General features: G+C 34.7%; 1 protein-coding gene across 1 annotated transcript in view; it reads left to right on the top strand.

Moving 5' to 3' along the window:
* Positions 1–15,323, top strand: part of LOC124364611 (aspartate aminotransferase, mitochondrial) — a 40,051-nt gene extending 24,728 nt beyond the window's left edge. Inside the window, exons 6-9 of the mRNA XM_046820215.1 lie at positions 3,383–3,481; positions 3,600–3,765; positions 6,928–7,078; positions 13,750–15,323. Coding sequence (XP_046676171.1) covers positions 3,383–3,481; positions 3,600–3,765; positions 6,928–7,078; positions 13,750–13,872 — 539 coding nt within the window. The 3' untranslated portion in view covers positions 13,873–15,323. The remainder of the gene's footprint in view (positions 1–3,382; positions 3,482–3,599; positions 3,766–6,927; positions 7,079–13,749) is intronic.
* The last annotated feature ends 360 nt before the right edge of the window (positions 15,324–15,683 follow it).

Genomic DNA, 15,683 nt, shown 5'->3' with positions numbered 1-15,683 from the left:
CTCTCTCCTACCTTGGTCACTTTTTGCACCACAGATCTTATTTCTGGTCTGAGCACGAAGTAAACCCATACAACGACTCGGCAGAACGTAACTAAAGTCATAACAATCTTACAAAGTAATTATGTGTTCCTAACTTCCTAAAAATTGTCATATGATTATACTCAGTTTGTTTACAAATGTGTTTATTTTGGGTTTTTTCTCGTTGCTTTCATGAGACTAATGTAAAAATGTTGTTTTTATTTTTATCTTTGACCTCAAAATCAATAACTTTTTCTTGGAACAAGAGAAATCTATAGATGGGGCTTATATTGGTCACTGTTAAATTACATGAAAAACAGTATTTAACTTAAATATTGGTTTTATGTTTTTCATGTAATTTAAGAGAAATCTAAATACCAAGTCTCTGACGGACAGACAGACAGAAAAATAGAACAGATTTTAACCCTTTTAGTGCTAAGCACTTTTGAGGGATTGGCCCTGTCAGTGCCAAGCATTTGGCGTAGAGATGCTAATACGCTTCTCTACGCTGATGACACAACTTTTTTCAATAGTAGTAACTAGCCTAAAACCCGCGGCTCCGCTCGCGTGGCAGTAGAGAGGGCTACATCAATCAAGCATCGAAAAGAAATACTAATTTTATTATACGTTTTTCCAATTAATTTATTGCTCTACTAATACATCGTAGCATATCATAAAATCTATTGTTTATTGTTTTTTGTTTATTTTAATGCGTTTTGGTAAACAACGTTATTAGTTGTATTATTTGGAGCATAAATATAAAGGTTCTTCGGGTTTCCGACTCTTGAGCAAGTGACGTATAATTGACCGTGCGAGAAACATGAGGGTTCCAGAATTATATATGTTTACAAAGAACAGCTGATTAAAAAATTTGAAAAGACTCTTTCACTTAATAACATATGTTTGCTGCAATGCATTTCTTACGGGTATTTCTGTAACCAGTGGGGCGGAATCCTGAATCGGGAAAGGGATAAAAAGTATCCTATAACCTTCTACAGATCAAGACGAACAAATTTTTAAAAAAAAAATTAGGCGAATCCGTCCAGCCGTTTGTGAGTGATGCTGTTACACACGAACAGTTTCATTTTTATATATATAGATAACCTGAATGAACTAAAGAAATTAACCGACACTACAATAAACAAAGCATCAATAGGGTTTAAAGAAAACGGGTTTTTAATGAATAAAACTAAAACTCAAAACATTTTGTTTACTTTAAAATCAATTCCTGAAAATAGTTTTAGTCTTAAATCAAGTAGTGTAATCAAAATTTTAGGAATTCATATTAATAATAATCTTTCATGGGGACCTAACATTGATTTTCTGTGTACTAAATTATTATCGAGAATTATTTTTTTATTGAGACGTCTATCTTGCTGCATAAGTGAAAATTATGTTCGGACTGCATATTTTGGCTACTTTCAGTCAATTTTGAGATATGGATTAATACTGTGGGAAAATAGTGCTAGAGTTCAGGAAATACTGGTGCTTCAAAAGAAAGCTGTTAGAATTGTTGGTAAAGCTGAATATCTCGATCATTGTAAACCTGTTTTCATTATCCAAGGAATTCTTACAATAGTTGATTTATATCTGTTTGACTTATCTGTTTATATTTTGAATAATAAGGACTTCATAAACCATACACAAACACATAATTATAATACAAGAAACTGAAATAACATTTTAATTGAATATTGTCGACTGAGCAAATCTTTGAATAGTCATGTTGTAATTGGCTTAAAAGTGCATAACAAATTGAAACATCTGATAGAAAAATATCCTCTTAAAATTTATGAAAATAAACTTAATGAATGGCTGTTAAAAAACTCTTTCTATAATATTGATAACAACTCTCAACTAGACAATTAATGTCTTATATTGTTTTATATATATATAATATTTATGTATTATACTTATGTATTATATTATTTAGAGACAATGCTGAAATTAGTCTGTAGCTGAATTAGACTTTGTCAATTCATGTAACGTTTTTACGATAAATAAACAAATTTATTACTATTATTTATGACAGATCACCTCTCTAAGTGTCAAGCACTATGTTGGTGTTTGTGTAGTGTTCCGTCAAATAACTTATAACTTAAAAAATACATAATGAGATGATTTGTCTTTTATTGTGTAGGGGAGAAATAGCCTATAGCTTGTAATTTTAATTTGTTTTAGTAGAAAAATAATACAAAAAAATTTTATTTTTAACTTTTTTTTAACTTTAAAATACCAAAATTGTAGTTTTATAATTTTTATTTATTTGTATGGATCATTTTTATTGGTACATAGAAGCAAATATACCAAATGTAAAATGTATCTGTAATACTGAGTATGACTTCTTATATACTAGTGCAAAATATTGAAAATCTGCAGTTGCACAAAAGTTGTCTCTCGTATTAGGAAAATAGCTTTACCAGCTGTAACAAATCAAATTTAGGTAGATAATCTATATTTATTTGATTTATTATGTATAATTATGTGACTAAATACAATGCCATATATCAACATTGAGTAACAGAATAATAAATATTCAAAAATCCAATCTAGTCGGCCCATGGCACTTACCGGAAATACCCGCAGGCCGATCTGATCAGCTCTTAGCACTCAAAGGGTTAAGAAGGATTTGTATGGTCCTTCACAATGTTTTATTCGTATTCTTGACCGCTTTTAAAATTATGTTTCTATGTTTGTATTTAAAATGTATTTTTAATCTTGAAACTGGTTTAAATATTTGTACAAGATAATTGAACATTTTCTAGCAAACTTGTCAGTAGTGTAAAAAGCACAAAAATTACCACTTGATTGGTTTTTAAACTAGAACAATCAAGCAGATAATTGTTTTTAGAATTATGAATATTTTATATCTGTAAATTGCACTTTTCATTAAAAAGTTGTAGTTGTAAAAAATTATGTGTAATAATAATGTTTCTAAAATAATGTTTCCTTGATAATATTTTATTAATTTTAAATATGCAAAAGTTTGCTTGAAAAATACAATACTTTTATGAAAGTACTTATATAGCTTCTTTAACAACGTGTTATATAGTCCTATTTAATCTCTTTTTCAGCGTTCATTTAAAAAGAAGGGTTAAAGCTCAAACCGTAGTCCATCCATCTGTGTGTGACTGTAAACTTGGTGTATAGGTTTTTTGGCCCAAGAGACAGCTGTATTAATTTTGGGGTCAAAGGACTGTCCTTCTGCCAGTTCATCTGTATGATAACTCTTTCATTGTAGATTCCATTGTGTCCTTCGATAGTCTGCTGTAACAGTTTATTTACACCTATTTTATATATTTGTTACAATAATAAATTTATCACAATTTACAATATAAATAAACATCACTTTTTTTATTCGCAGGAGATGTTGTGAAGGATGCATTTGCCGTCCGGTTGTTCTTGAAGGATGGTCACGAGATTGCACTTGCCCAGTCCTTTGCCAAAAACATGGGACTTTACGGTAAGTTCTTTCAATTGGTATGTAATGATGTACGTTGTTTTAACTGGTTTTTAATTTTTACAATAATTTTAAAAGATATTTATATATTAATGGAGTGGCATATTTATTTTACTGAAAGGTGAGAGGGCTGGAGCATTCTCCCTTGTGACGTCAACCAAAGACGAAGCTGCCAAAACTCTTTCCCAGATCAAGATCCTGGTGCGGCCGATGTACTCCAACCCCCCAATCCATGGTGCTCGCATTGTTACTGAGATACTGGGTGATCCTGCTCTTCGGCAGCAATGGTAAATATCTGAGCTGTAGGTTGTATGTAGTTGTTGACCTCTACCAAGTACGAAGCTGCCAAAACTCTTTCCCAGATCAAGATCCTGGAGCGGCCGATGTACTCCAACCCCCCAATCCATGGTGCTCGCATTGTTACTGAGATACTGGGTGATCCTGCTCTTCGGCAGCAATGGTAAATATCTGAGCTGTAGGTTGTATGTAGTTGTTGACCTCTACCAAGTACGAAGCTGCCAAAACTCTTTCCCAGATCAAGATCCTGGTGCGGCCGATGTACTCCAACCCCCCAATCCATGGTGCTCGCATTGTTACTGAGATACTGGGTGATCCTGCTCTTCGGCAGCAATGGTAAATATCTGAGCTGTAGGTTGTATGTAGTTGTTGACCTCTACCAAGTACGAAGCTGCCAAAACTCTTTCCCAGATCAAGATCCTGGTGCGGCCGATGTACTCCAACCCCCCAATCCATGGTGCTCGCATTGTTACTGAGATACTGGGTGATCCTGCTCTTCGGCAGCAATGGTAAATATCTGAGCTGTAGGTTGTATGTAGTTGTTGACCTCTACCAAGTACGAAGCTGCCAAAACTCTTTCCCAGATCAAGATCCTGGAGCAGAAAAATATACTAAACCAGGATACTAATAAAATCATGATAGATCCATGTTGTACACTGATATCTCAATCCGTTTGGAATATATCCAGGCGTATCAGGACTTAATTTACACCCTGTATATTAGATTTAAAATTAAACGTTTCAGCGACCGTTTGTTCTTCTTACTGATGAAGCAGGCATGTTGCTTATGCCTGAACATAGACACAGGAAGTATGAACTGCAAATATTATTTACAAAACCACAATATTCATGTACTTTGATTATGCAATTTCGGTTTTTTGGCAAATATTTCCTTAAAATAAGGTGTGTGATAAATATAAATCATTTTTTGCATAACTTGTGATGTGTAGATAATTGATGCTCCAAACAGTTAAATAAACAACAATAGTCTGGACATTGCCTCATCTTCAGTTAGCAACATACATCCGCTATAATATTTACTTGAAGAGCTTCCATGTAGCAAATTTAGCCATCGTCAGGACACTGAGTATTGTTCTTACTGATGTCTCGCTCTGCTGAGATGAAATCACAGGTAGTTGCCCTCTCAGCTAGCAGATCATTCATAGCGACCAGATGGGTCCTGAGTATCCAGTCTATGATTACCTAAGTATTTACATCACTTTGACTCAAATTAAAATGGCAGTATTTGAGCTTCACTCTTTTAAATACCTGGGATTTAAGTGCAATCCCCAAAACTTACAATGTTCACTACCTTTATGTTTATACGAGGGTCGTCCATAAAGTAACCGCCGCTTGGGCGTAGCGCGATAAGTAGTGGGGGTAGCGCCGCCATTCTCACATCGGCGTGCGCAGCCGTTCAGCACGCTTCTAGCTGTGCAAGGGAGATCATCGTGCGATCGCGCGTTCTTTTGTTACAACGTAAAAACATGAGCGCCGTGATAGAAAATCCCGCCAAGTGTGAAGTGCGTGGTGTAATAAGATTTCTGTGGTCAAAAAGTTACACAGCAGCTGAAATTCATCGTGAATTGAGTGCGGTGTATGGCCCAAACATTATGAGCGAAGGTGTAGTCTGTCAATGGGTTCGTTTTTTTAAAAATGGAAGAACGAACGTTCATGATGAAGACCGGAGTGGTAGGCCATCTCTTGTCAGTGATGACTTGGTGAACAAAGTGGATGAGAAAATTCGCGAGAACCGTCGCTTCACAATCTCGGAACTTTCAGATCATTTTCCTGAAATTTCTCGAAGTCTTGTGCATGAGATAGTGACAGAAAAACTAGGCTATCACAAGTTTTGTGCTCGTTGGATTCCAAAAGTGCTCACAGATGATCACAAAATGAAAAGAATGAGTTCTGCCATAGACTTTCTTACTCGGTATGACGTTGAAGGAGAAACATTTTTGAACAGGATCGTTACAGGAGATGAGACTTGGGTAGCCTATGTGAATGCCGAAACAAAACAGCAGTCAATGCAATGGGGTCATACCGCTTCGCCAAGCAAGCCAAAGAAAGCTCGCCAATCTTTTTCAGCGAGAAAATTGATGGCTACAGTTTTTTGGGATGCTAAGGGCATCTTGCTCGTTGAATTTATGGAACGTGGTACGACCATTACAGCTGCAGCTTACTGTGAAACCTTAAAACGGCTACGACGAGCGATTCAAAACAAGCGTCGTGGTCTTCTGACAACTGGTGTTGTGTTTGTCCATGACAACGCCCGCCCTCATACAGCTCAAAGAACAACAGAACTTTTGGAAAAGTTCAAATGGGACGTTTTTGACCACCCCCCCTACAGCTCGGACTTGACTCCCAGTGATTTCCATCTTTTCCCGTACATTAAGCGGTGGCTTGCATCTCGGAGGTTTGCGAAGTGATGAAGAGCTTCAAAACGCTGTGATAGGTTGGCTACGTTCTCAGGCGGCAGATTTTTTTAAAGACGGAATTTCAAAAACTGTAAAAGATATGATAAGTGCTTGAATTTGTATGGTGAATATGTAGAAAAGTAGAGAAAAGCTGTAGTTGTAATATTTATATAATAAACTTTTTGTATCTCAACTGGTTTATTTTTTATTCCAAAACGGAGGTTACTTTGTGGACGACCCTCGTAATTTCTTTTTATTGGTGATACGTAGTATTGTGTAATCAGTCTATGGTTTTACCTAAATTAAAGGCATTTGTGTTTGCTATAAAAAGTACAATAAGTCTCATGTGGGTCTCTAACTTAAAACAATTGTAAACAATATGAACTGCAAATACTAAATTTTAATTTATTTGCCTATTTGACTGTCAGATTGCAACACTCTCCAACTATGCCTGGATTGGATTTTTATGACTGCGAAGTAAGGTAGTGGCTTGCCAAGCAGAACTGAAAAAGTGTGGAGGCTTCTCAGTGTGGCCTACCGACTTGAGAGATTAAACGTGATCATAATCCTCTGATCTGCAAAGAAAACTGCTTAGGGTAATCATAATGGCTCCTCGAGCTGAGGAGCAATCATGAGTTGAAAAACAAGTGCTAATGATTAACTCAAACTCATTCGAACTAAACTGGTGTACATTCTAGCTGCTTACATTTGTTTACCCACGATGTATGTCCGACAGGCTAGGAGAGGTGAAAGGGATGGCTGACAGGATTATCTCTGTGAGGACAGCTCTGAAGGACAACCTCAAGAAGGAAGGTTCTACTAAGGATTGGTCTCACATCACTGACCAGATCGGCATGTTCTGCTTCACAGGCTTACAACCTGCTCAGGTGATTATCTTTCAGTTGTCTGTGTGAACAGAGAGAATCTAGGAAGCGGCATGAAGGTGGGAGATATAATCGCTCAAGGGTAACCCTGAATCAAGAAACTCTGGATACTGAGATTATTTACTGGTGATTCCTCAGTTAGTTCTTGTTTTGACAGTCCTTGAAATGGGGAAAATACAACAATCCACAACACTTTAAAATGGTAAATGAAGTAAAAGATTGTCTTTTAGCGTATTTAAATAGCAACCCCAAAGGAAATTATTGAAATTGTATAGACCTGTTTTTATAAGGATATCAATAAGACAGTTTATTCTACAGTTGTTTCATTATATGTAGTGCAGTCATTGAAGCGAAAAAATACGGTCTTACCTCCGAATTTTTTTACTGTGAACCGATTTGTATGAAATTTTTGGAATTAGGCTCATCTTACCCTTACCTTCAAAAGTGAAAATGATCTGAACTCCGCCTATTATTGGAACCCCTTAATGGAAAAAATCTACATTGAGCCATTTGATCGCTACAAAACATGTTTAATAGTAAGTGTGAAATTGTAAAGTGTTTTCTAACCACAATTACCTCATATTAAAATCATTTTCAACCCCTTGAAAGTCTTACAACCCTTGCAAACAACCCCTAAATTTAAAAAATCACAAAAAAATACTTTGGTATGACATAAAAAGATGTAAGTATAGAGTAAGTAATATTTTATATTCTCTATAATAATTATCAAATTTTTAACCCCCCTTTCAACCCTTGAAATCTACCTCTTGATAAAAAATTGTTAAAAAAAATTGTTTTGATAAAATGAAAAGGATTATTAATATTACTCAACATTCTCGAAAATGATTATCATATTCTTAAGCTTTTCTACCCTTAAAAACTACCCCTAAGTTAAAACATTAAATATATATGATTACATATTTCAATATAATTTAATTTAGAGTAAAAAAATTGCCATTTATTGAATAATATATTTACAAATTTTATAAAATTCACTCAAATGTGTTATATATACATATAAGAACGTTGGTATGTATTCATGCCTACGTTTCCAAAATATATGAGCCATATTATGTATATATAATATATATATATATATATACACATTACAATAGTTTTGGATCTCTATTATACTGCGTACTTTCACATTGCTCCAAATATTCACAGTCCGAAATTTTCAGTTACTAAGCAGAAAAAAAATATGATAAGTTTTTTGATCATAACTCCTTCAATTTTCATGCTATTACAATTAAAAAAAAACCACTTTTAAAGGTAATTAAAAGAGCTACAACATACTTCATTGCAATATTATAGTAAAAAACCTTTTTCTCTCAAACGGTGAAGGGTTAAAGGGCTTAAGAGAGGCTGTGATTGCGCTGCCACGCGCTATTTAAACAATCATATTTCCGTCAATTTTTGTTTGACAGAAAAATCTAAAAATCCAAATTGTTTGTCAGAAATATACCTACATTTTTTCATATCCACACTTTTTTATAAGTATATGTCGTCATTTTTTAGATATTATGAAAAAAAGGTGTTAAAAAAAAATTTGAATCTTTTTTTAATCGTGACTTTTTTTAAAAATATGTGTCTTGAAGCAGCCAAACTGATAAAATCTATCAAAATCTTCATAATAAAGTAGATTCTAGGCGGAATAAACGATTAATTTTAATTTTGGTGGAAATGGCACTTATGAAACCCATTGATTTAAAAGAAAAAACATTAGATGCTCCTCTTATTTGCAATACAGCTCACTTATTTTACGTGCAAAAGACTTTTAATAGTTCACATTTTAAAGCTTATTTCAAGCACTATAAAACTATTTTTTTATTAGAATGCCTAAAATGCATCTGCTCGCCGCTAGATGGCATTGACCTTATCGAATTAAATATCAGACAACATAAAAAAACGGCTTTGACTTTTAATATCTAGCTTAATATTGCACTTAGAGTACTTTATAAAAAACCAAATGGTTCATTGTTGTATTTGCTACAATTGTGTTCTTTATACAATTTTCAATAAAACGTATATTTTGGGAGATATTTGCAAAAAAACCGATGAAAAACATGAAAAAATTGCGAATTTTCAATTGCCAATAACTTGAAAAGTATTGGATTTTTCGAAAAACGTTATAGATGATTTTTTGCTTAAAATTAGGCCTTCTATCGATATCCGAGGTTATTTGGAAAAAAATAAATTCACCCCTGAGAAGGGGTGGCAACTACCCCCAGGGTGGTTGCGGAGTTCAAATCATTTTCACTTTTGAAGTTAAGGGTAAGATGAACCTAATTCCAAAATTGTATGCAATTCGGTTCACAGTAAAAAAATTCGGAGCAATAATGCTTCAATGACTGCACTAATGGCAATTTTAGGATATAATCCTAGAAGTATTTTAGTTCATGGTAATCTCAAAAACATGGAATAACACATAAAGTGGCACGACGTCACAAAACACATGTAACTGGGATTCACGTATCGTTTTCTCTCGCCTTGTGTTTGTGTTGTAGACAAGACATTTCCTCGTTGGGTTTAATATAATTCAGTTTACGAGATAAAACTTGGGAAGTGTTGTTAAGTAGATAAATCAATAAATAATTAAATCAATAAATCATCATCCACATCTGCTTTGTCTTCTGAAAGATCATCATAAATTCCTAACTCAGAACTTGGTATGTCTAATATACATTATCATTATCAATATTGTGATCCATTGCCAAAAAAAAAAATAATTAGGATGTATGGAACAAAATGTGTAAATATATGGATGTTAAGGTTTGTAATTGGGGTGAAAACAACAGTTCTAATGACAAAGTAATTCCTGCTCCTCCTACTCAAAAGTTTTTCCACTTCCCCTCCAGCCAACACCCCTCCCACACATTACAACCCTCCCCCCCCACTCTGTATGAGATCTCCCACCGACTCCCAGCCAATTAGAACACATATCAGACAGCTGACTAATGTGGCGAGGTAGCTTACGTGACGTTGCTAAAGTGCTGATAGCGTGGTGCGAGAATACTCGACAGTAGCTTTGATGGCAAGTGGTCTGCTTCCGAGTATACTCATCTACAGCGGTTAAAAGGCTAAGAATTAAATTTAACATAAAATGAGTAGATATTTGTGTGGCATATGCGAGGTGTGTCCAAAAAGTATCCAACCTTGACGTCTGGCATGAACTGACGTTACTCTGCGGCAACGGCAATCTGGTCCCCTTCAAAGTACTCCCCTCCACAAGCCACTACCTTATTCCAACACTCCTCCCACTTCTGGAAACACTCCTTAAATTCATTTTGCGGAATGGCTAACAGGTCCTTCGTCACATTTTGTTTTATCTGTTCAACATCGTCAAATCTTTTTCCTTTCAAAGGAATTTTTAATTTCGGAAATAGCCAGAAGTCACAAGGAGCTATGTCAGGACTGTAGGGAGGCTGTTGTAGTTGGTTGATGTCGTGTTTGACCAAAAAACGCTGAAAAAGATTTGAGGAATGAGCTGGCGCGTTGTTGTGGTGCAGGATCCGGTCACGGCTTGTCCACAGTTCAGGTCGTTTCCATCGCACTCCATCTCGTAGCCGCCTTAGGACCTCAAGATAATACTCCTTATTCACTGTCTGGCCTCTTGGAGCATATTCGTGATGAACAACGCCGTCCTGGTAAAAAAAAACTGTCAGCATTGTCTTGACATTGCTTCGACTTTGTCTTGCTTTTTTCGGCTGTTGTTCTTCGCGAGTTTTCCACTTTGAAGATTGAGCCTTTGTTTCAGGGTTGTAGCCATAAACCCATGACTCATCACCAGTAATAACTTTTTTAAATAGCCCTGGGTCACTTTTTATCAAATCCAGATTGTCCTGCGCGATTTCAAGTCGACAGTTCTTTTGGTCTTCTGTCAGCAGCCGAGGAACAAATTTTGCCGAAACACGGTTCATTTTTAATTCTTCGTGTAAAGTGTTACAAACTGACGATTTTGGTATTCCTAAATCTTCTTCCAACTCTCGGACAGTCAATCGACGGTTTTCATTAATTGCTGCACGAACACTTTCAACATTTTCAGCGTTTCTGGCCATTGAAGGCCTGCCAGATCGGTCATCACTCTCCACTGATATGCAGCCATTTTTAAACCGCCTAAACCACTCTTTTATTTGTGTATCGCCCATAGACACGTCACCATAAACTTTCCGTATCATATTAATTGTCTCTGATGCTGAATGGCCAAGTTTTTGCCAAAATTTAATGCAAATGCGCTGCTCAACACGTTCAGTCATATTGAAATGCGACGCACACACACGGCAGTACTGTACGGAACAGAGCGCTGTGACTCACTGAGTGACTGGATCGTATTCAATGCCTAATATGGGAAGGAGTAGGCTCGCCTCTCCCCTCCAATAACCGGTTCGAGCTGGTCGGTTACGCCGCGGCCGCCTACTGGTCGGCAGTCGAATACATTTTGGACAGACCTCGTATTGTTTTAGCTATATAATTTCATCAACAAACTTGAAATTTTAAAATATTTATTTTATATATATATACATTTGGATACTTAAAAAATTAAAAAAAAATTTTTTAAACATGTTTGTAAACTACATTCAATAAGAAGTAAAACAAAATAAGAATTAGTTTGATAACTTAAAAAATAACCTAGTTATGAGTAGTTTCCAAAACTCATACATTTTGTCTAAAATTGCTTGGGATTTTTGGCACACCACTTAATATAATGACCAGGATTGAAAGGGTTACAATTCACAAAAGACACATAAATAAATAACGTCTTTATTCAGCAAGCATTCTTCAAAGTTAGAGATTTACAATCAATCAGTCAATTCTTTATTGTCATTAAACAACATACAACATTGTAATAGACATTGTCAAATAGGAACATAAAATATACTCTCTATGCTAAAAATTTAAATATAAATATAAAGGTACAACATAAAACATATAAAATATTAGACTAGAATGGTAGGCTATGTACAATTGTTAAAACTTAAGGTCACTCATGTCAGCAGTTTCCCAGTCCTCAACACAATAAAAGGCTTTAATTTTTAACCAATTTTGTAAAACTTTTTTAAAATTATGTACAGTAACATTCCTAGCAGCTAATGGTAACTTATTAAACACTTTGACCCCAATGTAACCATAACTGTGTTGTGTTTTACTTAGTCTAACATATTTACAATCAATTAGGCCCTTATTTCTAGTGTTATGCTCATGGCAACTACCTCTTAGGTTATATTCACCCAAATGTTCTTTAACATAGATCAGACATTGGAGAATGTACATTGAGGGAACAGTAAGTATGCCTAGCTCTGTAAAATGTGATCTACAGCTATCCAGAAAGCCAATACCTGAAACACATCTGATTGCTCGCTTTTGCCATTTAAAAACCTCCTATGCACCAGGGGCGTTTCCCCACAGGATTAGGCCATACAATATGTGCGAGTGGAAAAAGGCATAGTATGCATTTATGACTAAACTGTCATTTGTGTACTGTTTTAGCTTACTTAGTAGGAACACTACTCTAGATAAGCGAGTACACAAGTTACTTGTGTGATGATGCCAGCCCAATTTACAGTCTAATGTAATTCCTAACAATTTCACAGTCTTATCATCTAAGTTACATAAACTAAATACAATTTCCTCTGTTTTACTACTATTTAAAGACAATTGATTGGCACAGAACCATAGGTTAGATCTCTCAACCATATAGTTTTTAACAATACAGTTAGTTTCAGAATTAGCGCTTGAAGTTAACAGTGTCGTGTCATCTGCATATAAAATACATTTATCAGGGATAAAAGCAGGTAGATCATTGACAAATATCACAAACAGAAAAGGGCCTAGGACAGAGCCCTGAGGTACCACACTTAAAACTCTTAAAACATCAGATTTTTCTTCAGAAATTTTTACAAATTGATATCTATCAGTCAGATATGTCTCCATTAACAATAATTCTTTTCCCTTAATGTTATAAGATTGTAGTTTTTTAATAAGAACATTATGAGGAACAACATCAAAAGCTTTACTTAGGTCTAATAGCACAGCAGATGTTTCTTTTTTGGCCTCAAAACCACTCATTACATGTGATACAACATCTTCCACAGCCTTAATAGTAGAAAGGTTTTTCCTAAACCCATATTGAGACATACAAGACAACTCTTGTCATAGCATACAGATAAATAATCATCATTCAAATCTAAAACTAAATAAAATTATATAAAAATCTTTTTGAATGAACGGTAACTAAGGCTCTTCAAAGCAGGGGGCAAAGCATCGTATATTTCCGGTCCAAAGTATCTGCTTTCTTGCCGATTTCTAGACGGACCCCTGAAACATGAAGTAGGCCGTCCTGTCGAGTACTGACTGTTTATTTCATGTCTGAAGAACTGTGGATAAGTTGAACAGTTTGCAAGTCACAGTAATCTTTAATCGATAGCACCTTAGAACTTAACCTAAATTCACTGATGTGATCAAATTTTCTGAGATTGTAGACAAATCTCAGAGCTCTGTTTTGAAATCTAGTGAGAACCTTTGCTCACCTAGAGTGTAAGAGCTTTTGATTGCTACCATATATTTATATGAAATAATAGTGTTATGTACTAAAAATCACCTTACAAAAGTCAAGAAATACTTTGAATAATACAGATTATTCCTTCTTGTACAAGTTTTACTGTTTCATGTTGCAGGTTGAGCGGCTGACTAAGGAGTTCAGTATTTACTTGACCAAGGACGGGCGAATCTCGATGGCAGGAGTGACTTCCAAGAATGTGGAGTACTTGGCGTACAGCATCCACCAAGTCACGAAGTAGACGTTTAGTAACGAGTGCCTCTTGCATTTACATGCATTTCGTCCACCAGATCAATGCATTCACACCGTGTGACCTTTAGATCTGTTCTCTGGTATTTCATTTATTTTTCTACAAATTTCAAACCACTGGAATATTAAAACTAGGTAATCAAATGCCTGGCAGCTAGCCCATGACTCACTGCCTCGTTAAAGCCATCACTAATTAGTAAATAAACATTCTCACTGTTAGAGTAGTCTGTGCCTCTGTTAATTTTCTAAATCCGTACAGCCGAAGTGGGGTTGATGAATGTTGGATTGCTTAATTAAAATCTACAAACATAAAAAGTCTACGGACAATCGTGATGCCATCAAAACAATTTACGGAACATTCTCTGGCATTGACTTAAACTGAAGGATTGCTTAGGTAATGGTTATGTTCCTAGTTTGGATCCTATTAAGAAAACCAGAAAACTACCTCAGGCAACCTGCTAATAATGAGTGCTCAAGACTAATTACCTATCTTGCCAACTTGTTTTGTAGAAACAACAGTATCTTTTTTAAATTTCAACAAGCTTTAGTTAATCGGTTCTTGTTTCATGTAACTGATGTCTTGAATTTTTGGAATGTTGATATAAATTTCTTTGATGGCTTAAATAGAATGTTTTCAGCTCTTTTTTGGTAAGTGCTGATTTTGTCTCTTTTATCGTTTACTGAAGGATCAATGTAAATGAAAATAATTATTTTAGCTGTATTGTGTGATCTTTGCAACGTATTTGTAAAAAAGTAAATTTTCTAGTCTAACACTTTATACATTGTTAATCAAATTGATTAGATTTATAGGCATGTTTGTTAGTAACTAAGGTTTTCATTCGGAACATTATTTAAGGTTTATATCTTAAATCATTTGTACAGAAACGATCAATGAATATATTTAATCTTTTATATGTAATTTTGAATGGAACAATGTGTTGGATAACAAATATTAAAGTACCTAGTTCCAATTGTAGAGGGAGCGAAAATAACTCACAAATAATTAGGACTTTCTTTGAAATCATTATTTTAATATTTGTAAACATCAGTGTTCCCATTTTCCTCCAACAGTTAATTTATTGAACCTTATTCCCTCAAGTAAGTTGTATTTAAAATCAGTATTGGTAAAATGTAAATTGTATATTGACTGTGTTAACAACACAATTTTTCTTTATGTCTCTTTGTTATTATTTGTTTTTATTGTATTTCTTTTTAAGTATATTTTTTATGAATATTTAAAGCTGTTAACTTTATGTATAATTTTAGAATAGCAGCACCATAGCTCTAAATCTGGCACACAGTGTTATTTCAGGAACATATTTACCTTGTCTTAAGTTTACAAAAATGAGATAATTGAAGCTTTAAGCATGATATTGAACTTAGGTTTGTATGAGCTGTTAAGATAATATATATTTACTGAAGAAATATACATTTATTATTGTCTGTGTGTGTGTGTTTACTTTACCCCTTTTACCTATTTAAATCAGCTTGTTGACTCTCTTTGAAAATTGGTTGAAGATATAATATCTAGCCTTTAGTTCCTTCTCCTTGTATTGATCAGCATCTATCACTATATACAGTATAATCTTTGATTGACTTTTTCATGTTGCATCATAAAATGAGGGTTAGATGCCATTTTAGCTGATATAAACAGATTTTACAAGCGAGCATCGGTATATTTAATTGATGTAGTAATAATTTTAGAAATCCAAGCAAATTGAATCCCCTGTGATCAATCGGGATATTACTCAACGACGTAGACATTCGCTAATTACTTTGCAGATGGTGAAATAGTTGCAGCAG

Source organism: Homalodisca vitripennis, chromosome 6 (genome assembly GCF_021130785.1).
Source record: "Homalodisca vitripennis isolate AUS2020 chromosome 6, UT_GWSS_2.1, whole genome shotgun sequence".
Taxonomy (NCBI): Eukaryota; Metazoa; Arthropoda; class Insecta; order Hemiptera; family Cicadellidae; genus Homalodisca; species Homalodisca vitripennis.
The sequence above is the reverse complement of the archived record's forward strand: the minus strand, read 5'-3'. Positions and strand labels throughout refer to the sequence as shown.